The 27474-nt window shown below is 38.2% G+C and overlaps 2 protein-coding genes across 2 annotated transcripts in view; both read right to left on the bottom strand.

Moving 5' to 3' along the window:
• Window positions 1-1162: 1162 nt before the first annotated feature.
• On the bottom strand, window positions 1163-1705 carry LOC121369929 (achaete-scute homolog 4-like). The gene has a single exon (XM_041495011.1). The coding sequence runs from the start codon at window positions 1703-1705 to the stop codon at window positions 1163-1165; it is 543 nt and encodes a 180-aa protein (XP_041350945.1).
• A 15180-nt stretch (window positions 1706-16885) lies between these two features.
• The window catches only part of LOC121370866 (pyrokinin-1 receptor-like), a 103772-nt gene continuing 93183 nt past the window's right edge, over window positions 16886-27474 (bottom strand). Inside the window, exons 3-4 of the mRNA XM_041496374.1 lie at window positions 20105-20236; window positions 16886-18547 (exon numbers count right to left, since the gene is read on the bottom strand). Of these exons, the coding sequence (XP_041352308.1) occupies window positions 18297-18547; window positions 20105-20236 (383 nt within the window). The 3' untranslated portion in view covers window positions 16886-18296. The remainder of the gene's footprint in view (window positions 18548-20104; window positions 20237-27474) is intronic.

Below are 27474 nucleotides of genomic sequence, written 5' to 3'. Positions count from 1 at the left end.
ATGTCTGTGTAAATTGTATATATTGCATTTGTTTTCAGCTTGAATGGGGAAACAAATACGACGACCATCACCCCCTCCCACCCCCCACCCACCCCCCCAAAATCCGAAAAAAAACCCCGAACTCCCCACCCTCCCGAAAACCCCCGAAAAAACCAAAGAAAAAACAACAACATCCGCATATTGTTCTATTTTAAATGGACCCATGATATGATCGACTTTAAATTTACTTTAATGTCATTAATGTTTATTACATTTATAGATAATTAACTTCACTGAAGTTTATTCCAGTTTATTCCAGTTTGTACACAATTAGCTGAAAAGGATACAGTACTGCGTAAAACAAATTTGGCTAAAGCATTTTCAATATTGCTAATAAAAATTCCATTTGGCTAATATTTTGGCTAGAGGTATTTTTGATCCAGGGTGAGCCCTGCTTCAGGAATAGTTATGATTTTATTTGGCCTCAATATGTTTTATTCACTTATCAGTGTGTAAAGGTTTTTTTTTCTCTTTCTTGTTCTGTTTTAAAAGTATATTTTTTTCTAATTTTAAACTTACATGGAGAGAGAGAGAGAGAGAGAGAGAGAGAGAGAGAGAGAGAGAGAGAGAGAGAGAGAGAGAGAGAGAGAGAGAGAGAGAGAGAGAGAGAGAGAGAGAGGTTATTTTGTGCACTTAAAAACTACAACAGTGAATTACATGTGTTATATATATATATATATATATATATATATATATATATATATATATATATATATATATATATATATATATAATTTACCTCCAGCACAAAATAATGTTGCACAGTAGATGGAGTAAGTAAAAGCCAAAAAGACCTGTAAGCAGAAATCTGAACACATTCTTTTGTTTTCATCCTGGTGTCAAAGTGTAAAATGTTTCAATTCACCATGTTTCTTGATACCCACAGAATCCTTCATAGAGAAGGAAGTGATGTACGTGTATATTCCCTCATTTATGGAAGATATTTTGAGTACCCTTTTACCAAAGTTTTGTCTTCTCACTGGTTTAGTGAAACACCTATAGCACTTTTTTTAATAACGAAACAATAAAACAAACTAGAGAATCATGATACACAAGCACAGACGATGGATGTTAGACAATGCACGAGAAGGTATTTCTCTTCACTCTTCTTGAGTGTGTGCTTCTAACGTATTTCTTTCCTGTCATACATTTTACCTGTTTGTTCAATAGACTTTTCAACAGAATCCAACTTTCGTTTCTTACTGGAACCGTTCTCACTTATCTGTCCTCCGTGAATGTCACTCTCCTCCAACAACGCCTGTAGATGTTTGATGTATCTGATGGCGGTTCTGAGCGTCTCCACCTTGCTGATTCGTCGGTCTTTATTCTCTATGGGCAGGTGGTCCTTGAGTTTCTCGTACCCGTCGTTAACACACCGGACTCTTTCGCGCTCCCGCTCGTTCCGTTTCCGGATGAACGCGGGTTCCAAACCAGGCTCTATGAGGAAATGGGCTGGCAGAGGGATCATGCTGAAGTTTGAGAAAGGGTTGGCCTTGTCCACCTCATAGCGGAGGCCGTTGATGTGGAGGCCTGGGTTCTGGATCTTCCTCTGGCGGCAGAACGAGAAGACCAGGTCCTCGTCCTCTGTGGGTATTCCCAGGTCCTCACAGGTGGGCGATGAGATTCGGACGGTATCTGTGAATCCTCCGCGATGGTAGTGGTGCATGTCTTTTTTTTTAGCTGGTAAAACAAACGCCTGGAAATATTGTAGAATAAAATCAGTCAGTGATGATTGTGATGGCGATAATATTAAAGGTAACAACAAATACAAGAACAACAATACTAATTCATATAATAAATATTATTTTTCGAATAAAATGGAAGATTAATAAGTAGTTTTACAATTTATTTAGTTTTTGTTCGCTCAGAACACTTGCACGCACGCACGCACGCACGCACGCACGCACGCACGCATTAGCACACAGATACAATATAAATACACCCAAACATCTGTTTGTATACAAATGAAACAACTGTTTATTTTACTATAATGTTACATGCAAAAACTGTTTGTATAAGTAAAATAAAATACAATAAAATAAAATAAAATAAAGTGATATAAAACTAAAAATACATTCTTTACAAATTATGGAATAACCATAAATTAAAACAGCTATTTATTGTTATTTACTTGTTTACTTCTTAAATATCAGGTTTTATTTTTGTTTGCTTTTTTCAATTGATAGAACAATTGTTTACAATTATGAGTCATCTATCAACTGTGTGGATTCGTGGAATAATATAAAAATATAATCGATTCAGACAAACCGTTTCAAACAAACTAGTGGTAGACCTAATATGAATTAAAACCAAAGACAATACACTGAATAATAGTATGTGTTTATATCGCTAAATTCAGAGCAAATTAATTTTATGGATTTAATTTATAAACAGCATGATCTAATTTGTATTGTATTAATCTTAAAATATCCTGAAAATTTACGATGAAAAAACCCCAAACACAACAATACTTGACAAAACTTGCAATCGCTAGTATCTTTCTTATTGTTTAAACAATCATAACATTTTGTTTTCCTTCCGAGCACACTATTATTCAAGTTACTTTAGATCTCATTAACAAACTACCTTTCAGTTGAACGCATTTTAAAATGAAATTAGACGGCGTAGGGCTACTGTGGAATGCAATTTGCAGATTATCTACACTGGTACTGCGGGTAGAAAAGTGAGAAACAATAAAACATAGTTCTAAAATTGCCTTCTGAATACAGTTGCCATTTTGAAAACACCTTTCTTAATTAATACATAATGTTATAATTATAAATCTAATACAAATAACGTTTGTGCGTGCGTGTGTGTGTGTGTGTGTGTGTGTGTGTGTGTGTGTGTGTGCGCGCGCGTGTGTCTGTGTTAAAAACGTACGAAATTGAAGATATTTTTTGAAAGCAAAAATTCACAAGGTTTTTAATACAAGAGCTAGTTGTATTTGGATTAATAAAAGATACTTGCATGGGGAAGAGAGATTGCATTTTTACATTTAAAGGAAATCACATATAAAAATATGCGTACAAATACGATTTTATCTCAAATAAATATATCTACCGCTTTTGTTATTGTTGAAACATTATTTTAATTATAATTGTTATAATTATAATAATAATATTAATAATTATTATTATTATTAATTTCATTTTGTTTATTTATTATTGTTGTTATATATTTTATTTGTATGTATTTTTTAAACTAGTTTTATGACATTAACAATAACAAATTATTTTAAATATTAATTAATATTATGAATAAACTTTAAAATATAATTTATCTTACAGTTTGTTGTTTAATACCACATAGTCCACATCACTTTTATTTATACTTAACTCATTTCTCATTTAATTTTTAAAAGAAACAAACACTAAACAGTAAATCAACAAACTATATATACATTTATTAGCATCCCAACTAATGATTACACAAATAATTAAAACAAAAGCAAGAACTAAAAGCTAATTAAAAGCTTACCTAACTCCACAGAAAAAAGGTATGAAAAGACAGACGCTTTAAACTGTATGTCTTTTCAATCTGTCTATCAGAAGACGTGGCTGTTTTGACAAATTACAGCAATTAAACTCATAAAAAATGTGTGAACAGTTGACGGAATTCAGTTTAAACGTGCTGACGAATCGTAGTGGATATTAGCGGACGGTGGCGCCCCCTAATTGTAATAACAAAGATCTTTATCGACTATCGATGAATGAAAGCCACGTTCTCCGGCGGATTAGGCAACAGCAATCGTAAGAAGGGCCCAGGGGCGAATCCTAGATAATAGAGCGGAATGGGGAAATGTTTACCTGAGGAATAGGTGTAAAATAACAGTAAATGTCGGAGGATTTAGTCCAGATATTGAATCAGTAGCACATCCATTTAAAAAAAAAATATTTATTATTATTATTTGTTTTACTAAAGCAATAGATTGCCCTGAGTTTGCGGCAATGTAAAGTCTTTCCGACAAATAGACCCCTTTTCAACAACAAAAATTACATATTAAATTAATTTTCTTGTTTTTATTTGTATATGCATAGATGTTTCTGGTCGTGCTAATTTGTACAAATTTTATAATACAAAGGGTGTCTTGAATCTGGATTTTAATTATTTTAAGCACGGGCCCAATTTTCGCCAATATTACTATGGTAAAGCACTTTCTAGGAATGCAACAACCTTCAAATGGAATATGTGTATACTACAGAGGTGCACCCACTTGTAATTATCAAAGAACGATTTGCAAAGGCATTTCAAGTATTTTATATTATCAATGTTATGTTTAAATGAAGAAATATTTCCTGAAACTAACTATATTTAGCTACTTGTAGTGTGGTGCCCATTGGCTTGTCCAATGTTTTATATTAGCAGGTGCACCATCACTGGGGTTGGGGTGGGGGGTTGGCCAACGACACACTATCTATGAGTCGTGTTATGGGGCGACAGAGAAATATAACAGGGAAGAGATTTGGAGGGGCATTACCGGCCTCGGTGGTGTCATGGTTAAGCCATCGGACATAAGACTCGTGGGTACTGTGTTCACAGCCCGGTACCGGCTCCCACCAAGAGCGAGTTTTAACAACTCAGGTGAGTGTGTGCCCAGGACAATGTGCTTAAACCTTAATTGGATATAAGCACGAACATATATTGAAAGAAGAAAAGATGGGTATGGTCCTATGCCCCGCCCCATCCCAGTGGCGGTGCCTGAAGAGTAATACATCCTGTCAGGGCCGTACCCTCCGGCAGTTGCCCCGTCTGAGAATCTCACTTCTATTTTCACTCCAGAAAATAGCATGCACATCTCAAGGTTTAATTTGTATAGTGTTTCACTTGTTTATAAAAAGTGCCCCCCCCCCCCCCCCCCCCCCCTTGGACTTTGATCAGGGTACGGCCTTGCCTGCGTTCGCAACCCAGTGCCGGTTCTAACCCATAGTGGGCGCTCAGCTCAGTGGGTAGGTTCACGGCTACCACACTAACGTCTGCCACACTAACCATTAACTAATAAGGACCCATTCTCCGACTAGGTTTTCCCCCGTCCAAACCAGTGCCCCACGACTGGTATATCAAATGTCGTTTTATGTGCCATTCTATCTGTGGGGCATGAATGAATGAATGTTTAACGACACCCCAGCACGAAAAATACATCGGCTATTGGGTGTCAAACTATGGTAATGCAAATAAATAAAGTGATGATCAACATCAACATAAAAATTCAAGGTTTAAACAAGAACAGTGTAAAGAACTGTGCAAAAATACAAATACAAATATCACAGAATTTTACGGACACCGAATTTTACTCTAAACTTCAATTTGTGCTGTATTGGCCATTCTCAAAGAGAATGTTACACCCCTGCACCACGGTGAGGTTACAGCACGCGCAGGGGATCTGTGGGGAAGTGCATATTAAAGATCCCTTGCTGCTAATGGAAAACAAATGTATCGTATGTTTGACATCCAATAGCCGATCATTAATTAATTAAATGTCTTGTACTGATAGCCAGATAGATAACGTGTGTGCCAAGAACAACGTGCCTGGATTTTATTTGAATATGAGTAAACCCCCCCCCCCCCCCCCCCCACCACCACCACCACCAAATGACGTGTATTGGTACAAAGAAGTACGATTCAGTTCAGTGGAATGGAATGGAAAATCTATTAACGTGCCCCTATCCGCAAACGAACCAGGCACGTCTTCCCTGGACCTAACTTCTGGAAAACCTGTGACCCGAGTCCAGGGGTGGTGTGTTCAGTGGTAAAGATTAGTGGGATAAACGGGTTTAAGAACGTGTTATTCTGTACCATACCGGATTTTAAATTCGGCCTGTCACCGAATGTCGCCGAATGTCACCGAGTGTCGCCTGTACCCTTGGGATTCATTGGTAATACTCTGGGGATTGATGAAGTACATCTGTAGCTACCTGCCATTTTGATGTCTTTCCAGTTGGTGGAATAGTAGTTAAGGAACGGATAAATAGATCGTCTCTTACCAATAATATGAGACAAGTCTACATGTAGTTTCATTTTTTTTTTCCAACGAGAAATAGATCAATGGCCTACCAACAGGGATGGATCACAGACCGACCGTGCAACAAGAGATCGCTTTATTACTAGGCTACTGAGTCAGACTTAACTGAGATAAATGTATAATGAAGTACAACATACACAGATGTAAAAAAAATAAAATAAGGTGCGGGACGTAGCCCGTGGTAAAGCGCTCGCTTGATGCACGGTCGGTTTGGGATCGATCCCCGTCAATGTGCTTTAGTGGTGTCATTCAACAAAACAAACTTTAATTAGGATAATGAATCTTGTCAAATAAAAATTATTAAAATTAACCGTATCGAATTTCATTGACCTAGAGAATAAGAGTGTACGTGTTATATTGGCGGTGTACTCTGTTTCAAGCGGTTCAGTCCTTCCAAAGCCTACCTATATACTTTTTGGCCGTTTCGACTTGTCGATTTGTTAAGTTTTAACTAACTGTGTACATTGTATTTACTTTGAAGAATGAATGAAGGAAATGTTTTATTTAACGACGCACTCAACACATTTTATTTACGGTTATATGGCATCGGACATATGGTTAAGGACCACACAGCTATGACAGAGGAAACCCGCTGTCGCCACTTCATAGGCTACTCTTTTCGATTAGCAGCAAGGCATCTTTTATATCACCATCCCACAGACGGCCTTTGTTAAACCAGCTGTGGAGCATTGGCTGGAACGAGAAATAGCCCAATGGGCCCACCGACGGGAATCGATCCTAGATCGATCGCGCATCAGGCGAGCGCTGTACCACTGAACTACGTCCCGCCCCTTACTTTGAGATGATAGGGGGTACAGATTGGTTCATTTTGGAATGGAAACCCTCCGACTTATTAGTCCTCGGACCAGCTGATAGGTTCTGTTTCCACAAAACCCCCAACAATTATGCTATTTTTATATAAAGCTTATGTTTTAAAACGTACAGCAATAAAGACATTGCACGTAAACAATAGGACTATGAAGCCGTAATCGTCGGCAAACCACTTAGGTCTCTACTACATAATAAGCATTGTTCACCTCGACTCATGTAAGAAAACCTTTTTTTTTTTTTTAGATTTCGATTAATATATGAATTAATAAAATTATTGTCTATAAATAATTTACCTGAATAATCTCACAACTATTATTATTATAATATTACTAACGAACATTCCTCCAGTTTCTATTGCTAACATGTTTTAATATATAACAGATGTTCTGATTTTAAAATGTATGAGAAAAAAAAAGAGGGAAGAAGAGAAAAAAAAAAGAATAATAAAAAGAAAAAGTAAATAATAAATAAAAATGCATGTAATACTGAAAGGAAAGAAAAGAGAGAGAGCGGTAGACCTACATCAAGGGTTTAAATATCAAACACTTCTAAGCAAACATGTTTATAATAAACCACCCGTCAAACTCTGTGTGTGTCTGTCGCGTGGACAGACACGCGCCTAGGCTGACAGATCTACAGATCAAACACGCTGGTATGCATCCCCGACAATGACCGAACTGTCACAGAGGAACTGCTGTATTCCGGAATACTTTGACAAGCGATGGCTTGCGCCTACCCACACTTGACCCCGCGACCCAGCGGTTAGTGATATCCTTGCGCGTATGCGGACTGATTTGTACTAACACTCGACTTTTTGAATTAGAAGTGTGACTCGCGAGCCAGGGACTAAATTACATAAGGGCGTGACCAAGACAATAAAAATTCCAGCAGAGTGTCTAAATAAATACTCTAATTATATTTGTTCACAACAAATTTACAGATGGGATAACTTAAACAGACGAGGCGTGAAATATCTCGGCTATCGTTGTATGCAATTGAAATAATTGAAATTTAATCACGATTTGTTTGAATTCGTAAAATGTGCATGTAAAAGTTTAAATGTATATGTTATCATTAAACATAATTGTTTTATCTTATAAATAGTATCTCATAGTCATGTAGATAAAAAATAGTTATTGTTATCCTTCTTATGGGCTATTTTTAGCCATCGTTACTGACATTAGTTGCTTCCAGTCACAAAATAAAATGAACAAATGTACAGACTTACGAAATTAAAACGGAATTCTAATTCACTCTTCATACAACGTGAAATTTAATTAGCTAATCAAATCCATTTGCGGTTTTAAAGTAAGTTTTAACGTGTCCGAAAGGGGGGCAATTGCTCACCCAAATTCGGGCAAAACAGTGGGAAAATTTGGAAATGTTTTGAGTGTGTCTGTGTGTGTGGGGTGGGGTGGGGGGGGGGGGGTACCCACCCACCGCCGTCCCTTTTCCGTCTCGTATGCTTATGGTTCTCAGTAGTTTTCTTTTCAAACTAAAAAAACAGCGCAACACAGTAATAAAAATCCATCGTTTAATTTCTAACATGTCAGCTAACGGCGTGTTCAGGAGGGAGGGCGCTCTCGAACAGTTCGACTGGTGCCGTCGTGTTCCATCGCATCACATTCATTTAAAATGGCAGACACTAGTTTCAGCTCAAGAAACTGACACCATACGTTTGGTTAATTTACACACCTGAAGCACATTTGAAAAAAAAGTACAATAAAGTGAAACAAAAAGTGTGTTGAAACGGGGAAGTACCCTCTACAAGTAGACACAAGTTCGTTTCCATAAACCATTATTTCTCATAGGTACGTTCGTTTTTAGAAGTACTAAAAATGAAGTTTGCGGTATTACGTACACCAGGATGACTAAAAACACTTGGGTGTACGGAAATGGATAATCTAAACAATAAATTGAAAGTAATGTCTGATTTTAATTTTTCAATTATCAATAAAAACTGATCTAATATAAATAAAATAAAATAAAATAAAATACGCCGTAGTGTTTAAAAAACCAATGCCCGTCAGTTTATAAAAAAGGAGAAAAATCAGCGAGCGATCACTAGCGTTCGGGCTCTTGAACATGCCACCACAAAAGATATTCACAAATAAATACATCTTCAAAAAAAAAAAAAAAAAAAAAAAAAAGAAAAAAAGTTCCTTTTGTTTTTTCGATTAATATATTATTAAAAAAGTATGTTGTTAAATAAAGACTGCAGTCACCACTGCCATTTAACCCCCTGCAAACTCCAGCCGGCATTTTTTTATTTTAAAAAAGGTAATGCCCTAGTGTACAAAGACATTTTAATCGATCAGCTGAATTTTTCAAAATCAAATATGAAAAATATGAAATTAATTCACTCTTTAAAACTTTTGAAGAAAAATAAAATGTTTTAGGACATTTAAAGGTACAGAGTTATCGAGTTTCTACCGCAGGCAAGGTAACTGACAAAATATCACGCGTTCCAGGCAGGTGGATGTAAATAATAACTTGATGGAACAATATATGAAACAAAGGCAATACTATCAGATATCTACACGCGCTCTCAAGCTGAGGGCAGTTCCGTACAGAACTAGGCGAATGAAAGTAATATTAAAAGTTAAAATGTCTTCATATGCACACAGTCCACGAAAGAGAAATATAGCAAGATAAGTAGAAAATGAAATGTAGAACGAAGCTAGACTATTGTTTATAAATCATACGCGATCTCGTACACATAATTACGTACACACACGCACATATGCTGCACACAGTGTAGAGACTAACATGCTCTCTCTCTCTCTCTCTCTCTCTCTCTCTCTCTCTCTCTCTCTCTCTTTCTCTCTCTCTCTCTCTCTTTCTCTCTCTCTCTCTCTCTCGCTCTCACACACACACACTCAGAGATAGAGAGAGAGAGAGAGAGAGAGAGAGAGAGAGAGAGAGAGAGAGAGAGGAGAGAGAGAGAGAGAGAGAGAGAGAGAGAGAGAGAGAGAGAGAGAGAGAGAGAGAGAGAGAGAGAGAGAGGGGGGGGGGTTCAAACAACACTACAATCTTCATTGCAACCATTGTATGGGTACACTGATTAAGATTCCTATTTTAATAAAAGAACGAGAAAGCAAACATATGAACTAGTTATAATAATAGTAAACAACAGAGATTTAATACACACATCTGTCACACATACACATGTGTACGCACGCACACGCGCACATAAACACACACACACACACACACACACACACACATATTTACATTCATACAAACGTGCACTCACGCGCTCACACACACACATTTACATTCATACACACGCGCACACACATACACACAAAGAGAGAGAGAGAGAGAGAGAGAGAGAGAGAGAGAGAGAGAGAGAGAGAGAGAGAGAGAGAGAGAGAGAGAGAGAGAGAGAGAGAGAGAGACGCACACAGACGCACAAGAAACACACCAATTCCTTTAAACCATGCAAGGGGTCTACAGAAGTTTTTTTTAATCTTTTTGATACGCGTTGTGTTTGGATTAAATTCAAGAGTAACCTTTACTTTGTCAGAATCACACAATGATTTGAAATGTTTATGTTCTACTTCTATGTATGAGAAAAGTTTATTGTGTGTATTTTTCAGTATGGGACCTTTTCATATAAAATGGATTTCGCTCTCTATTTCTTTACCACATAATTTGCAAAGTCTGAATTCTCTAGCAACATTTTTGGAACGTCCTTTTTCTATTTCCGGGTTATGTGCAGATATATGTAGTTTTGTTAAAGCTTGTCTTTAGTTTTGGTTTTTGATAGTGTTTAAGCAATACAGACGATTCTCAGAGTTGTATAATAAATTGTATCGTTCAAGTTTTGGAGAATTATATATTTTGTTCGTTAGACACTTTTTGAATGATGTAGACTGTTTATGTTTAAGGATATATACAATGTGTGTGTTAAAAGAACTTGGAACAGAGATATTTTGTTTCTCTAGAGGGGCGGGACATAGCCCAGTGGTAAAGAGTCCGCTTGATACGCGGTTGGTCTAGGATCGGTCCCCGTCCCTGGACACATTGGGCTGTTTCGCGTTCCAGCCAGTGCTCCACAACTGGTGTAACAAAGGTCGTGATATGTACTATCCTGTCTATGGGATGGTGCATATAAAAGATCCCATGCTGCTAATCGAAAAGAGTAGTCCATGAAGTGGCGACAGCGGGTTTCCTCTCTGAATATCTGTGTGGTCCTTAACCATATGTCTGACGCCATATAACCGTAAATAAAATGTGTTGAGTACGCCGTTAAATAAAACATTTCCGTAAATAAAATGTGTTGAGTACGTCGTTAAATAAAACATTTCCGTAAATAAAATGTGTTGAGTGCGTCGTTAAATAAAATATTCCCTTCCTTCCTTGTTGCTCTAGCAGCCTTTGAATATATGTATCCTAGGTTGGATAGTTTACTGCATGTAGTAATTTGCTACACTGATAAGTGTCATTAAGAAGTGGGTTGTCTGTATCTTCATTGAGGCGAATTTTGTATTTTAAATGGCTGAATTAATATCAAATATAAGTGGATATATTTCTAACTCATATTTGCAAGCACAGTTTGAAGAGTGTTTGTTTACCCTTAAGTTAAGTTTACAAAATTTATTATGTAATTTTTCATATGGTTCACTGTCGATTAAATCATAATAGTGATTTATGTTTTCATTGAATGTTTTTATTTGTTCAGCCCCTAAATTTCACATCCGTATATTAATATGGGATTGATTAAAGGGACACACCCTAGTTACGGCTATTTGTTAACCATTACGGCGTTGTTTTTCGCTATTAAACCCCATTTTTCACAAATAAAATTGCACTTTACTTACATTTTATTATTTAGAATACACATTTCCATTCACCTGAAGTGCTTTTTGGTAATCCTGATGTTTGTAAAACCACGAAATGCATTTTTTGTATTTTTTCACAAGAAATCCGTTAAGCAAGCGAGGTCCAATCTATTTTTAGAGGGGATATTTCCATTTCAATGTCACAGACGTTGGTATATCACGTGACCGTTATCATTTTGGTTCGGTTTGTTTTCTCGTGCACGGTTCGCGCAATCAACATCCGATTTGTTGTTGGTTCATTTGTGAGATTTTTCTTCACAGTTCGTGAACATTTTCAGTAACAATAAAGTTCAGACAAGTAAGTGTCTCAATACAAAACGTTACAAACCCTTAAAACCAATAATTTTGCTAAGTCTTACGATATCTGGAGAGGGGATACAACCAGGACAAAACAGTTGGAACATGTCCAGGAGAGGTGAAACGAACGCACCCCAAGTCTGTGAAATTTGTCGTGACGTAGGCATTGTTGTGCTTCGAGCGACATCTACCGGTGACATCAGAATACTAACTTTCAAAATTGTTTCAAGCAATTGGGACATGGGGATTCCCATGGTATTTATCGATATAAAACCTGCTTTTTCACCCCATTTGATAAAAACGTGATCTAAGTGTGTTACAGGTTTGTAGATTAACCAAATTATAATTTATTTTCGCTGGATGGAACTAGGGTGTGCGGCTTTAATGTGTCAAATAGTTTCTTATATACAGCAGGTGGAGCGTTAATTCATTAAATGACCTATGGACCGTAAACAGTGCTTTAAAAGCTTTGTTATACAGTGCTGGTCTGGTAGGTGTGAAGTTCCCTTTATAATTCAGTATACATCCAAGATATGTATACTCAGTTGTGCTTTTTAATTATTCCGAGTTTAGTGTAAAATTAGGAATATTGCCCTGTCTACCTCTTTGGATGATCATGGTGTTGGATTTGTAAAGAGTTATTTGGAGGTACCAGTGTTTACAATAATCTCCTAGTGTGTTAAGACTTTGCTGGAGACCTATTGTGTTTCCGAGGTTACTACAAGGTCATCGGCCCAAAACAAGTGTGATATTTTAAACACAGTCACTGAGTTATATTAAATGGAGTTAAACAATTTTCCTAGTTATGTTCCCATTGCAAAACGTAAGATATATTGTAAGAGGAAAAGAAATTGACCGTAGGGGATGTTTAAATATATATTTTTTCACAAAAGTAGCCAGTACCACGGCGTTTGATACAAAAATTGTGGATTTGTTTCGAACCCCAAATATCTAATAAGCCAACTGAGTGGAATATACCGGTATATCGGTTTTTTCGAAAACGTATAACCCAGTGGTAAAGCGCTCGCTAAATTTGCGGTCAGTCCAGAATCGATCCCCGTCGGTGGACTCATTGGGTTACTTCTCGTTCCAGCCAGTGCACTAAGCCTGGTATATCAAAGGCAGTGGTATGTATTATCTTGTATGTGGGATGATGCATATAAAAGATAAAAGATCCCTTGTAGCGGGTGTTTTCTCTAGGACCACATGTCAGAATTACCATATATTTAGCATCCAATAGCAGATGATCAATCAATGTGCTCTAGTTAATTCCATAAATAATCTTTGTTAAAGTGACTCGAGCATATATCGGCAGTGCAATGTGCTTGGACGCCGTGTAAACAGTTGCGTTCAGTACGACAAAATTCCTGTAGACTATATTATCGGTAGGTAGAAAGGGCTATTATAGACAGATGAGTTGCACTAAGACAGCAAACTCGTCGGCAGCATTCACTTGGCACAACGCGTATAATTCCATCGGTCATCCTCTGAAGATTTTCAAATAAATGTTTATTTTTCTTGTAATAGTAAATTAAATTATTTGGCTGTAATTTTTAATGGACATATAGCTGACAATTCTGCGTTTGTATTTCAAAGCAATAATACACAATTTTGGCAGGTAGCCACTATTAAGCAACTCTGATATGACACCTTTAGTACAAAATATTATACTTCAATCGGCCACTACCAAAACAAATCTGGATTGACAACAATAAACAAGGCAACTCATACATAAGTACTCAGTGTTTTATTTGCAAGAACACAAATAACCAACCATCCATGACTTTCACATCACTGTCAGCCATGAACAGAAGAAAACAAGTAACAACTCGGTCAGTTTCAGATTCTGATGAAACAATTACTATCTATTATAGTTGTATTGTAAGAACTTACATAATATATACTTTATGTATCTATAACTTCGTTGGATATACTTCTGCTCAGTGATCCGTACAAATCTCACCACGACTGGTATATCAAAGGCCGTGGTATGTACTACCCTGTCTGTGGGATGGTGCATATAAAAGTTCCCTTGCTGCTAATCGGAAAGAGTAGCCCATGAAGTGGTGACAGCGGGTTTCCTCTCTCAATATCTGTATGGTCCTTAACCATATGTCTGATGCCATATAACCGTAAATAAAATGTGTTGAGTGCGTCGTTAAATAAAACATGTCTTTTTTCCCCCGTACAAATCTATAGGCAGCACGGTTCAGTTTTCACACTCCACTTGGAACTTTGAGGCGACCTGTAACGTCCAGAGTTTGTCAAATGACATGACGGATACTAGTATATGTTTTTAGTGGGGTGGATTAAAATGTTGGTCGGCTTTGGGTTTCTGAAAGAGTTTATGTAGTACATATTTAAAAACACAAAGTGTCAAATGGCAGGATTCGAACCTACAGCGCCGATTAGCATGGCCCGTGTCCTTAACCACTCTGCCAACGAGGTCTTCCACAGACCATGGGAGTCCAATTAACTGTAGTTAAGAAAGCATGCTGGCAGACATACGGATTTTTAAAGTAATGTAACAGTTTGTATAAATAAACAACACCTTTAAATTGCAACGGGGATAATGACGCACTGGAGGACTCAGTCATATGTCAGTGTACTTTCTAATACTTTAGATTACCTTCAAAAAGAAGAAAAAAAGAAGAAAAAAAGAGGCACCCCTCTATAGATAAATTCTGCGTCCGCCCTGTGCAGTGGTAGAAGGAAGCAAATGGTACCAAATCAAACAGCCAATAACGGGCGTGCTTATGCGGAGAGCCAGCTAACATCTATAGACACATTGATTTCTCATCAACCCGACCATGTAGCTGGCCACAGAGCACAGTTATTTTCCCATATGGTTCATCAAAATCCGGAAATATATCCGCGCAAGTAGTCCGACTGTGATTATTTCATGGCAGACAGCTTTAAAGTGGCAACTATTAGACAGAAGTTGACAAGGGAGAGTATGGTGTTTGAACACATGTGTAGCTTGTTAACACTGAAAACTTTTTTGCGTTAATTCCAGCTCATACCTTTTGTGTAAAATGGGTTTACTCCGGCCAGGTTTAGTGAGTGGGTTTGTGTAAACCAATACCCTGGGAGAAACACGTGGACAACAGGGGTTATCCTTTGCAGGGTATGTTGCCCCCAGGCAGGCAAATGTGCATTAAAAATCCACGGGACTACTGTATTTAATAAAAGTGCTGTATTCACTAACGATATATAGAAACATACATAGTGTAAATAATTGTGGTCTGTGACCATCTTGCTTCCTGTTTGCAATGACAGGACGGACGAGATAATGTGCTGACAATCATAACAACAAACAACCTTTTTAACGATAAATATTGTTAGCTTTGTGAGCCACGTTTAACACATTAAATAATAAAATAACAGAATATATCATCTCTCACCATAGTCTCGTTAATTCATGCATGTGTATATACAGCGACTCTGGTTTGCAGTTCTATAAGTATATTGTAATATAATTTCTGAATCTCAACTGCGTCCAGAATAACCAAAACTACATAGTTTACAGTCTATCAACAATGTATACGATAAAGATCAGGGCACTTGTAGATGCAATGGTTTCAAATGACAGCAAAATGATAACCTGCAATATAGTTTTGTAAAAACTTAATTTCATTGCAGTTTTCACAGTTACTAAGAATACATGAAATTACAGATGGATAAAAAACAAAACAACTCACTATCGTGTTCTAAATGCGTTACTGCTAGTTTATACATTTAACACTATATTCTTTCGACAGATTTCATAATACAGGGCCGTAGCTAGGATTTTGTTTGGGGGGTGGGGTGAGGGGCAACTGAGTAGTTAATAGTCTAAAACTCCTTAAACGGTTAAGAATAGAATTTTCTTTAAGTTTCTATAATGCTTTCAGGATTTTTGTTTTCTGTGGAGCAACTGCCTCTCTTGGCCCCCCCCCCCCCCCCCGCTAGCTACGGCCCTGTAATATTATTAATAAACTAATATCCAATGCAGAGTACTGTTTATGATTACGGCAATGACAACTTCAGTGCACAAGTCGTTAACTTGGACGGAAAATAGAGAGTTACAAAGATTGAAGAATATCGATGCCTAATTTAGAAAAAAAAAAAAAAAAAATAAAATAATAATTTTAGTAGAGGTCTAGGAGCATATTGAAAGCTATTCATTTAAATGTTAACAGCTTTAAGCAAAACTAAATCGTATCCATATTAGCTATAAACAGTCCTTCTTCTTGTTTTTTCTGTGTTAGGAACAGTACGTCTAAAATCATCCTTCAATGAATATCCACAAAATATCTCCCGTTTTTCTTTTAAATTACGTTTATAAACAAAACCTAAATTAGTCATAACGCTGGATCATTACATCAAAACTGGGGAAGATTGTTAACACGATAAAAGGCCCTACAATAAAAGTTACTATATTTAAATGAAACGCATGTATTATATTTTGCAGGCATTTTACGAATTGAACATAAATAGTTGTATCACCTATAGAAGATACAGTAGCTGCCATTTCAGAAAGACAAAAACACCTAAGATCATGGAGTATACTATGGATTTAAATGTTCCTCAAGAACATTCAGTGCTGGATATATAGGTCAGTTCAGTTAAAAAGCGAAATGTAATATTTGAAATTAACATTCTGTTTTTAAGTATCCCCCAAAACAAGAAAAAACCTCACAAACACCAGACCCCCCCCCCCCCCCCCCCCCCAAAAAAAAAAAAAAACCCAACCCCAACCCCAACCCACAAAACAAAACCCAAACAAACAAAAACACCACAACTACCCCACCCCCATGAATTACCCCTCCCCCCCCCCAAAACAACCAACCAACCAAAAAAACCACACACACTAATCAAACACGAAATAACAACCCCCCAAAACAAACTAACAAAAACAAACAAACAAACAAACCCAACAGCACCACAACATAAAATCATACATAAATAAATAAATAAATAAACAAAATTCGTCCAACGGGTTCATGATGGTAACTGTAAATGACTCCGTTCTCATAATTATCTTTGAATTTGTGAAATCCGTAGAATGTTCCATGATTAATATTTATACAAGTTCCTTATACACATAACAGATATGTTTGTTCTTTTTCCGTTGTTTTGACACACACATTGAGCTTCTACATCATAATACATATCGAAAACACATGAATTATATTTGTTGAAACACAGTAAATAGAATCAACGATCTTTTTTACATCCATAAGAAAAATCTCATCGATGAACAAAATGATTAATGGAAATAATGTTTTGGCACTCATGTCAGGTGAACACGAGACTAATAAATAAGTTGATTTCAGCAGCTGCGTTTTATAGGATCTTCAGTAGACATCGTCACGATAATCGTGATAATCGTGTGTTCTGTTGTTCAGCTGTGCTAGTTAAATCTGCTGCTCATATCTCCAGTCTATGCAGACAACAATACAAAGAAACTTGATACAAGTAAATAATCCAGGCAGTTGTTTGGACACTGTTGATAGAATATGAGGGATAGGCCAAATGATCGCAGCTTTTACAAACATGCACATGGTTATCCGCTGAACCATCCTCCGGTCTTAACCATAATATGTCGATAGTGGATCTAAAATGTTCAAGGCGACGCGAGTTGAGCCTGTTGTACGTATCTAATGACTCATGATTGGCAATTGTGGGAGGACGTCTCTGTGAATATCCTTCTCCTGCCATCCTCCTCCTCCTCCTCCTCCTCATCACAGCATCATCATCATCATCTATGTCTGTCTGTCTGTCTGTCTGTCTGTCTGTCTGTCTGTCTCTCTCTCTCTCTCTCTCTCTCTCTCTCTCTCTCTCTCTCTCTCTCTCTCTCTCTCTCTCTCTCTCTCTCTCTCTCTCGGCTGATAACTGTGAGCATCTCAACAGATTTATGCTTGATCTCCGTAAGCACCCAACAGTACAGTTATGATGGTACGATATTTTTTCCTTTCTGATGATATTTCCAGAGTCTTATCAATTCGAAGACAACTCTTCACAAACAAAACCCAGACAGACAAAATTTTTAGTCTGCTCCCAGCTTTATCTTTCACGAATACCATAATGTGAAGAGATCAGAGGATGAAGTTCTATATTTTATCCTACAATCTGTAGCCATCATTAAAAACCTCTATCCCTCACACATATGTAAAGTGCTGCCTTATTCACTGAAAACACGAGTGCACAGAAAGAAAACATTCAATAGAATCGTCTGGAACATTCAAATCGCCATCTTGAGCACCGAATCACAAAGAGTATCACAAAAGAGACGTGTCCACCTCCGAGTCGCAGTAAATCTTCTGCTTGTCCCTCTGGTTTTGTCTCTGGTTCGTGTACACAGTCACTGTCGTCCCGCACGACTGGGTGGAGCGGAACACGCTCAGGTCCCGTCCGTAGGCGGTGCCCTTCACACAGCGACACAGGGTCCGTTTGAACGCCTGGCGGTACTTTTTAGACATAAGGTTATACAGTATGGGATTCACGGTTGAGCTTACGAAGTACAAGACACCTGAAAATTAAAAAACAAAAATTAAAAAAATATATTTTAAAAAAAAAGAAGAAAAGTTTATTAAAGCAATCGAGATATATTTCATAATTTAAATATTAAATAATCGGACTCGTCCATAGATTGTATTACTTTAGATTTAATTTTTTTATTAAGGCAGAAAACAAGATGCATACAAAAGTCATTAGTGTGACGGAGATGGGGGAATGGTGAGGGTGTACACAAACTTTAAAGGTAATGCCTCCTCCAGTTGAAAAAAAAAAATTCAATATATAGTCACCAAACCACCCCGATCCCGTCCGTCAACCCCAAGTCGATCTCATCTTCCGAAGTCTATGTTAATTATGCCTTTTAAAACATTCGCAGTTATGTCAAATGGAATAGATGGGGTCACGGGAATAGATGGGGTCATGGCTAGTTTATAGTGACAGAGAAATCGGAATAGTCATCTACACCTCCCAATCAATGGGTTGTTAAAACTCACTCTGGGTGAGATCCTGTACATAGATGCGAACCCAGTACCTACTAAGCTTAAGCTCAAAGCCTTCACCATCACGCCACCGAGTCTGGTAAATTATTCATGTGTCTTCATGATCTTACAAAACTAACTACCAAACTCTACACAGACCAATATTTACGGATGTGGTTATAAAAAGGCACGTAAGACTGAGTCACCTTGATCTACGCCGCCATAAAAAGTCGTCTCATCATTTTAACGGTAGTTCACACTTCTTAATACCATTTAATATCAAACAAAACATTATATACAAAGACATCAGGAGTAGTCAGTTCACTGTTACGTGAACTCTCGAAGTATTTTCCATCAGCATTAATCAAGGAATAACGTAGATTTTGTTTTTGTCTCCAAAATACTGTTAAGAAGCGGCATCTAGCTGAGTTGCTAGAGTTCTTACTTGAGGTGCTTGGGTCGAAGGATCGAATCCTCGCTGGACCTATTGTCTGATTGTTTGTTTTTGTCCCAACCAGTGCTCCACGATTGGTATGTCAAATACCGTGGTAGTGGCTGTCCTGTCTGTTGGAAAGTACACATAAAAGATCTCTTGTTGCTGATAGCAAAAGGTAGTGGGTTTCCTCTAAGACTATATGTCTGATTTATCAAATGTTTAATATACAACAGCTGATGATTAATAAATCAATGTGCTCTAGTGGCGTTGTTATACAAAACAAACTTTAACGTTCCATAATACTGTTATGGCTTATACACAACCCGTTTTGCCTAAAAAAAATACCCTTTTTCAACAACCCCCCCCCACCGACACATCCACCCCCCACCCACCCCACCCCCACAGAGAGAGAGAGAGAGAGAGAGAGAGAGAGAGAGAGAGAGAGAGAGAGAGAGAGAGAGAGAGAGAGAGATGGAGGGAGGGATAGAGTAAGAGACAAACGGACAGACAGAGAGCAGTTGGTGAAGTTACTTTACACCTTTACAACTATATCTGGGTTGGAGTTGGTACCGGGAAGCGATCCCAGCACCTGCTAGCCTTAAAACCAATGACATAACCTCTGCACCACCGGCACCGGTGGTTACGTGTTAATTACCTGATATGTAGAAGATATACGTCTGAATGACGTGCAGCTGGTCCGTCCAGGCGTCGGCCGGTATGTAGATGGTCATCAGTCGCTGGGTGTGGAACGGCGCCCAGCACACGAAGAAGGCAATGACGACGGCAACTGGAATAATATAAACATAATATAAGTCACTGATCCTATTGTTCAAGGTACAATGTACATAATCTGAACGACAAAACTGTATTCCGATATCAAAATCGTATCTCTGCACAAAGTCGTGATTGCTTCCATGATCCACTATCAGGTGCTCGTCCTTAGGAGGACCGCCAATCCCCTGGAAGATCCATAACAGGATGTTTCACATCTCTTACACCGCCAATAAGAGGACTGCCACCCAAGACTAGCTTAGAAGGAAGGACATGGTTTATTTAACGACGCACTCAACACATTATATTTTCGGTTATATGGCGTCGAACATATGGTTAAGGACCACAAAAATATTGAGAGAGGAAACCCGCTGTCGCAACTTCATGGGCTACTCGTTTTCGATTAGCAGCAAGGGATCTTTTATATGCACCATCCCACAGACAGGATAGCACATGCCACGGCCGACTAGCTTAGAAAGACCAAACTTGGACATAACGTTTCTGTTTCTCAAGGCCTGAATTTTGTAAGTAACATGGTAAAGATAATTAAAAATTGCGGAACGTGTACTGATCAACATACATTTGTGGAAATGGAAGAAAGGAAAGAAATGTTTTATTTAACGACACACTCAGCACATTTTATTTACGGTTATATGGCGTCAGGTATATGGTTAAGGACCACACAGATATTGAGAGAAGAAACCCGCTGTCGCCACTTCATGGGCTACTCTTTTCGATTAGCAGCAAGGGATCTTTTATATGCACCATCCCACAGACAGGATAGCACATACAACGGCCTTTGATATACCAGTCGTAGTGCACTGGCTGGAACGAGAAATAGCCCAATGGGCCCACCAACGGGGATCGATCTCAAACCGATCAACGGAGCGCGTTACCACTGGGCTACGTCTCGCCCTTTGTGGGAATGGGGATTGTGGTGTGCCTGAAATGATCAAGAGATACTGGTCTGTAGTTGATGGTCATGATGGTCATGATCATACTGACCCAGTTCACTTGTTTGTTTCCAGTTCCAAGTAACGCTTTAGAGTAGGTATATCAAGGTATGCGCACATAAATCATATCCTGCCTCTAGTTAAAAAGACTAGCTGATGTGGAAACAGAGATATGTAGTAACACTGGATTACATGCCGCATGCAAGTTCGGAACACGGGAGGGGACCCAATTGAACGAATGACACAGCATTCCAAATAACACTAACATGCATTTTATATTTGCAGTCTTCACCAACCACATTTCGCTGACCAAAATATTATACCCTGCCCTCGTTAAGTCGAGTTCGAAGTTGGAAAATTGGACAGTGCTGATCTGAGTGTCATGAAACGAACATTCGTTTCCTTTCCTATCAAATATCTTAATTTTGAAACAACTAAAAGAACCGAAGGGTAAAGAAGAGGAAGAAGAAAAGTTTAATTTAGTTTAATTTTTTGTATATTCTTGTAATAGTTGTAGTCGCCGTTATTGTCATATTGTCATATTGTCATTATTGTATGTTATTAGGAGAGGGCCTTGTAAGTTGGATAACTTGTGCCCAATCCATTTGTACCTTATATGCAATAAAATATTTTTCAATCAATTCAATCAAGAAGAAAAGAAAAAGAAAACAAAATTTAGATTTGGATTTAGATTTTAAGCTTTTTCTAAACTCTGTCGAGGTTATTTAGTTATAAATAATCATTTAATAAATCGGGATGAGCTCCCCCGCACGTACTTGGTTAGAAATAATAGTTCCAATGTGTGTGTAGTTTTAAAAGCTTGGCTCAATTAATTGATTTTTCTATAAGGTTTTGTAATTGGTTTTAGTACTAAGTGACGTATAGGGCTGCTATAGCAAATACGGGGATTTCTTCGTCCATAAAAACGATATTAGTTAATACACAGTGTCAGCAGCATAATTCTGATAGATGAAAAGTAATAAATATTATACAGAGCTGTATGTGTGCTATTCGAATATAAATTGTGGTTTGGATTCGATTTATTCTCCAAAAGATTGTAATAAATTTCGTACGCCACACAAGTAAGTGAGATAATTTCTTTATGACCAATATGGATGTAACAACTTAGACAAATAATGGTTTTTGAATGACTTCGGACACCCCAAGAGACGTGACCGAATAACAGGTGTGTGAGATACAGATACATAATACATAATAGGATAATATATACAATCGTAACTAAAGGGTGGTGGTGTGGATGGAATTTGGGGGGGGGGGGGGGGGGGGGGGGCGCAGTTGCCCTCTAGAACAAGAGTGCTAACTTTGACTAGCTTGCGAAGTTCCTATGTTATTGTGTTGTTGTTGTGTTGTTGTTGTTGGTTATTATTATTATTATTTATTTGGGATGGGTGGTGGTTTATAATTCTGACACACACCCCTCCCCGAGTTAAGTTAGGTACGGCCCAGTTGTCATTTATGACATTTTATGACAGGCCTCGTTTCTGAAATAGCTTAGCAAACTGACTTACGGCTGGTGGGTACACGGTTCACAATCCAGTACCGGGTTCCACCATAAGCGAGTTTTAACGACTCATTGGGCAGTTTCCTGATGGCCACTACACCGCTTTTTCTCACAGACCAGTACCAACTAACCATTATCCCTATGGCGTTGTACTGATAGCCTAGTTAGACTAGTTGTGTGCCCAGACCAGCGTGCATGAATCTTAATTGGATAGAGAGGCTTGAGAGGATCGACCACCTCAGTGCATATTTTCAGATTGGGGTTTTCCCCGTCCCAACCACTTCCCTGAAACTCATATGCCAAAGGTTGTGGTATGTGCTGTCCTGTCTGTGGGAACGCGCTGCCCTGTCTGTGGGAACGCGCATATACAATATCCCTTACTTCTGATGGTAAAAAAAAACCCTTGGCCAGAAGTCTCATTTTTCTTATGAAAGCATGCCAAAAAACATTTCCATACCCATACCAATGGAACATTGTAGCGGGTTTCCTGCTAGACCGAATAAAAAATTACCTGATGTTTAACATCCAATAGCCGATGGGTAATAAATCAATGTGCTCTAGTGGTGTGGTTAAACAAAAGAAACTTTTACCTTTTTTTAAATCTTAATTGGAACGAAAATAATTTGTCTTGAAATGAAATAACATTTTATAAACGTAATTGTAATCGGTTCTGTCATCTGCGCTGGCACGCCGAAGTGAGTTGTTGGAATTTTCGTTTGATCTGGCAAAATATCCAAAATCATGGAGTCGGGTTTCAGATTAAAATTAAAATCTGAGTTCTATTCCAGGATAGCTCGTAAATCGTGCATGCACCATGTCCCTGTAGATCTTTCTCTCCTGGCTGGCACGAGCGAACCGAGTGCGTTCAAGATAAATATATATATATATTTTAGAATATTCTATAAGCAATGCAATAATTAATTGTGGATTAAAAAAAGAAGAAGTCTTTCGACAATATATTAACATGAAAACGGCTTGTGCCCATTGAAAATTTCCTATTTGATTTTAGAATAACGCAATCTGTATTAACGTTTTTATATTTATTTGTTATTAAATATACCAATTTCGTACAGCATGTTAAATATAGTGCATTACAAATATGTTTCCTTACCCTACAGTGCAATGTTGTAGCTAGTTGGGGACGTGTGCATGTGTGAGTTAGTGGTGGCTGTGATGGTCGTGTGTGTGTGTGGGGGGGGGGGGGGGAGTTGGAGGCATTGAATCTCGTGTTCCCTGCTATTTCTCCAACCGCAAGTCTTCATTACCAAATAACGTAGTCCATATATTTGTGAATGCAATCTACCAAAACGCAGAGAACTCTAAATTGTGTCTTTCACTTTTCTAATGGTTCCTAACCTATTACTAAATCTTTTACTAATTAGTATAGACGCAATACCATGTTACATGTATATTTACACGTTTTGCTGATGGCGCAATTATGTAGATTTATTATGTAAAATTATGTTTTGAATATAAAAGATCCCTTGCTACTAATAGAACAATGTAGCGGGTTTCCTCTCTAAGACTATATGTCAAAATTACCAAATGTTTGACATCCAGTAGCCGATGATTAATAAACCAATGTGCTCTAGTGGTGTCGTTACACAAAATACACTTCATACACTCATATCATAAAAACTATGTGTGACCCAATCCCACGCCATCATCCACCTTTGACTAGAAGACTCTAGCTACCGCTTTTGTAATGCTGGAAGATCTTCATCAATAACAAACAAGTCTGCGATTTCTCGGATACTTTGTACCATCTGTTTATTATCTCACTGCACATTTAGTACCTTAGTGTATATTTAGTATCTAGGTGTATATTTAGTATCTTTAAGCTTAGAGCACGTCAATAATCATCCACACACCCCGTCACTGACACTGACTTGAGTGCAAAGTACTTGAGTGATTGGCCAAGGAAATACAAATTGGCGTACTACATACATGTTGATAGCGTGCTGTCCCTTATCTGTTCCAATGCCGTGGACGTGAACATTTTGAATATATTTATCTGACAGGCAAGAGATCATTGTGTCTCTCATTAGGGTCGAATTGCTTTAACGAGCATTCACATATTTGTTTTCCAAAAGCAAAGTCAGGAGAGAATTGAGAGAATTCACCAGAGTATCAGAATGCATTGTAATGAAGAGAACTGGTCACGCTACCTAAAGCGGTTATTAACAGCCACTCCAGATATACAGCGCCGTGGCACATCTGAACAAGTATGACTTTAAACGTTTAACACCATAGTGACTCTTTCTATTGCTTGACCGGCCTCGGTGGCGTCGTGGTTAGGCCATTGGTCTACAGGCTGGTAGGTACTGGGTTCGGATCCCAGTCGTGGCATGGGATTTTTAATCCAGATACCGACTGCAAACCCTGAGTGAGTGCTCCGCAAGACTCAGTGGGTAGGTGTAAACCACTTGCACCGACCAGTGATCCCTAACTGGTTCGTTCAACAAAGGCCATGGTTTGTGCTATCCTGCCTGTGGGAAGCGCAAATAAAAGATCCCTTGCTGCTAATCGGAAAGAGTAGTCCCTTTAGTGGGGACAGCGGGTTTCCTCTCAAAATCTGTGTGGTCCTTGACCATATGTCTGACGCCATATAACCGTAAATAAAATGTGTTGAGTGCGTCGTTAAATAAAACATTTCTTTCTTTCTATTGCTTATTATAATGTATTACGATTTAATTGATATCATAGAAATAAAATAATTAGTTTGGAAAACTAGTAATGTCAAACCTGTTGTTCTCTAACACTTTCTGTTCTTATATCGTAGATATTGGTTTTAAATGTCTGTGTTTTATTAATATTATTAATGTCAAACCTCTAATATAACACGTTTTGTTCTTACCTCATAAATATAGGTGTTTTATTGTTATTATATCTAGTTCATTATTATTATGTTTTTTTTTAATAGGAAAATCTTCCTTTAAGCAATGTACACATACAAAGGTTGCAATGAAGATTGTGTTGTATTATATTGTATTGTATTGTGGTGTAGTGTAGTGTAGTGTAGTGTAGTGTAGTGTGGTGTGGTGTGGTGTGGTGTGGTGTGGTGCAGTGCAGTGCAGTGCAGTGCGGTGCGGTGCGGTGCGGTGCGGTGCGGGTGCGGTGCGGTGAGGTGTGGTGTGGTGAGGTGTAGTGCGGTGCGGTGCGGTGCGGTGCGGTGTAGTGCGGTGTAGTGTAGTGTAGTGTAGTGTAGTGTAGTGTAGTGTAGTGTAGTGTAGTGTAGTGTAGTGTAGTGTAGTGCACTGCACTGCACTGCACTGCACTGCACTGCACTGTAATTGTACTGTAATTGTATTGTATTGTATTGTATTGTATTGTACTGAAGACAAAACTATTCATTATTCGTACCATGTATCTCTATATATTATGTCGGAGTTGAATTAGTTAGTTTAATTAAGTCGTGAGATTACGTGTTTATTTATTGTTGTTACAAATATTCGGGAAAAGTGAGCATACTTTGCCTTTCTAAGAAATTACCGACAAGTCGCAAATATGTCTCCAAAAGACGTCTTCAAGCCTTGGGGGAATAAAAACACACTAAAGGTATTGATTGACTGTGATGTTGGTTATTCTGCTCTATTAGTCTGAAAAGTTTGTGCATGGCAGTATGGCAGTTGTATGCCATTGCCTTCTATTCTATTCTATTCTTTTCAAAAAAAAGAAGAAAAAAAAAAGAAAAAGAAAAAAAAAAGACATTTTAAAAATTGAGTTATGGGAATATTTGAAATAAAAATTAGACCCAAGAACACTTCGACGTGATTTTAGCCTTGGCCTAGAAAATGTGAATATGCTACTTGCCCGTCCAGTTTTGTCTAATTAGCACAATTGTTAAAATCCACGAAAATTGTAGCCTTTTTTGCTAAGAAGAACCTTTTGATATGCCACCCACCAGAAAATAGTTCGGTCATAGCAACAGCTACGGAGTAAAAAAATAAATAAAAGTAAAGCATCAATGGCACGATGACACGTATTCCAGCTACAGCCATTGCCCAGTGACATTTCATTAGAGACTGCCAGAGTAGCCAAAGCCAGTGAATGGATGTAGATTCTGACCGACAAATTGGTCTCGACAGGGTTGAAAAGCTCTTATCATCAACCCGGCAGCGATGTGTGGCCCACTTGAGAAGAGGTGATCTGTTGACCAACTTCCATCAATGTGCAGTATGTCACCCAGTCTCTTGTGCTGCCTTCGCACTGGCACCGACTTCAATGTCCGTCCCATTCCGCAGATGACGTGTTGACCAGAAATGCCATCAATGAGCAATATGTTAGCGAGTTTCTTGTCCAGGCGTCAGAAGCCCACTCCCATCGATCTTCATCATCATCTTCTTGTGAAAATGTATTGGCCACGGACAGGCCAATTCAGAATTAAACAGTGTATGCAGTGCCTGGCGACATATAGCCAGATGTCACAGATAGATGGATATAGAGATAGATAGATGGATGGATAGATGGATGGATAGATGGATGGATGGCTAGATAGATGGATGAATGGTGGATGGATGGACGATACGAGAGAGAGAGAGAGAGAGAGAGAGAGAGAGAGAGAGAGAGAGAGAGAGAGAGAGAGAGGGGAGAAATGATGGGGAGGATGTGTGTGTGTGTATGGGGGGGGGGGGTGGGGGTGTTATGGTTAATAAATTCACATATAAAGCCTTGTGAAAATATATATGGCGGTGGAGTTTTAATAATACATTTTGACAGTTTTCATTTACCAGTATTTCAGTTTACCTTCGCAAACAAAATATGCTCCTCACACCTGTT

The sequence above is a fragment of the Gigantopelta aegis genome, chromosome 4 (genome assembly GCF_016097555.1).
Source record: "Gigantopelta aegis isolate Gae_Host chromosome 4, Gae_host_genome, whole genome shotgun sequence".
In the NCBI taxonomy this organism is placed as follows: domain Eukaryota; kingdom Metazoa; phylum Mollusca; class Gastropoda; order Neomphalida; family Peltospiridae; genus Gigantopelta; species Gigantopelta aegis.
This window is presented reverse-complemented; position numbering and strand designations above follow the sequence as displayed.

Bases quoted from the DNA above. Each gene is read 5' to 3' on its own strand.
- LOC121369929 (XM_041495011.1), bottom strand. From the start codon at position 1,705: ATGCACCACTACCATCGCGGAGGATTCACAGATACCGTCCGAATCTCA.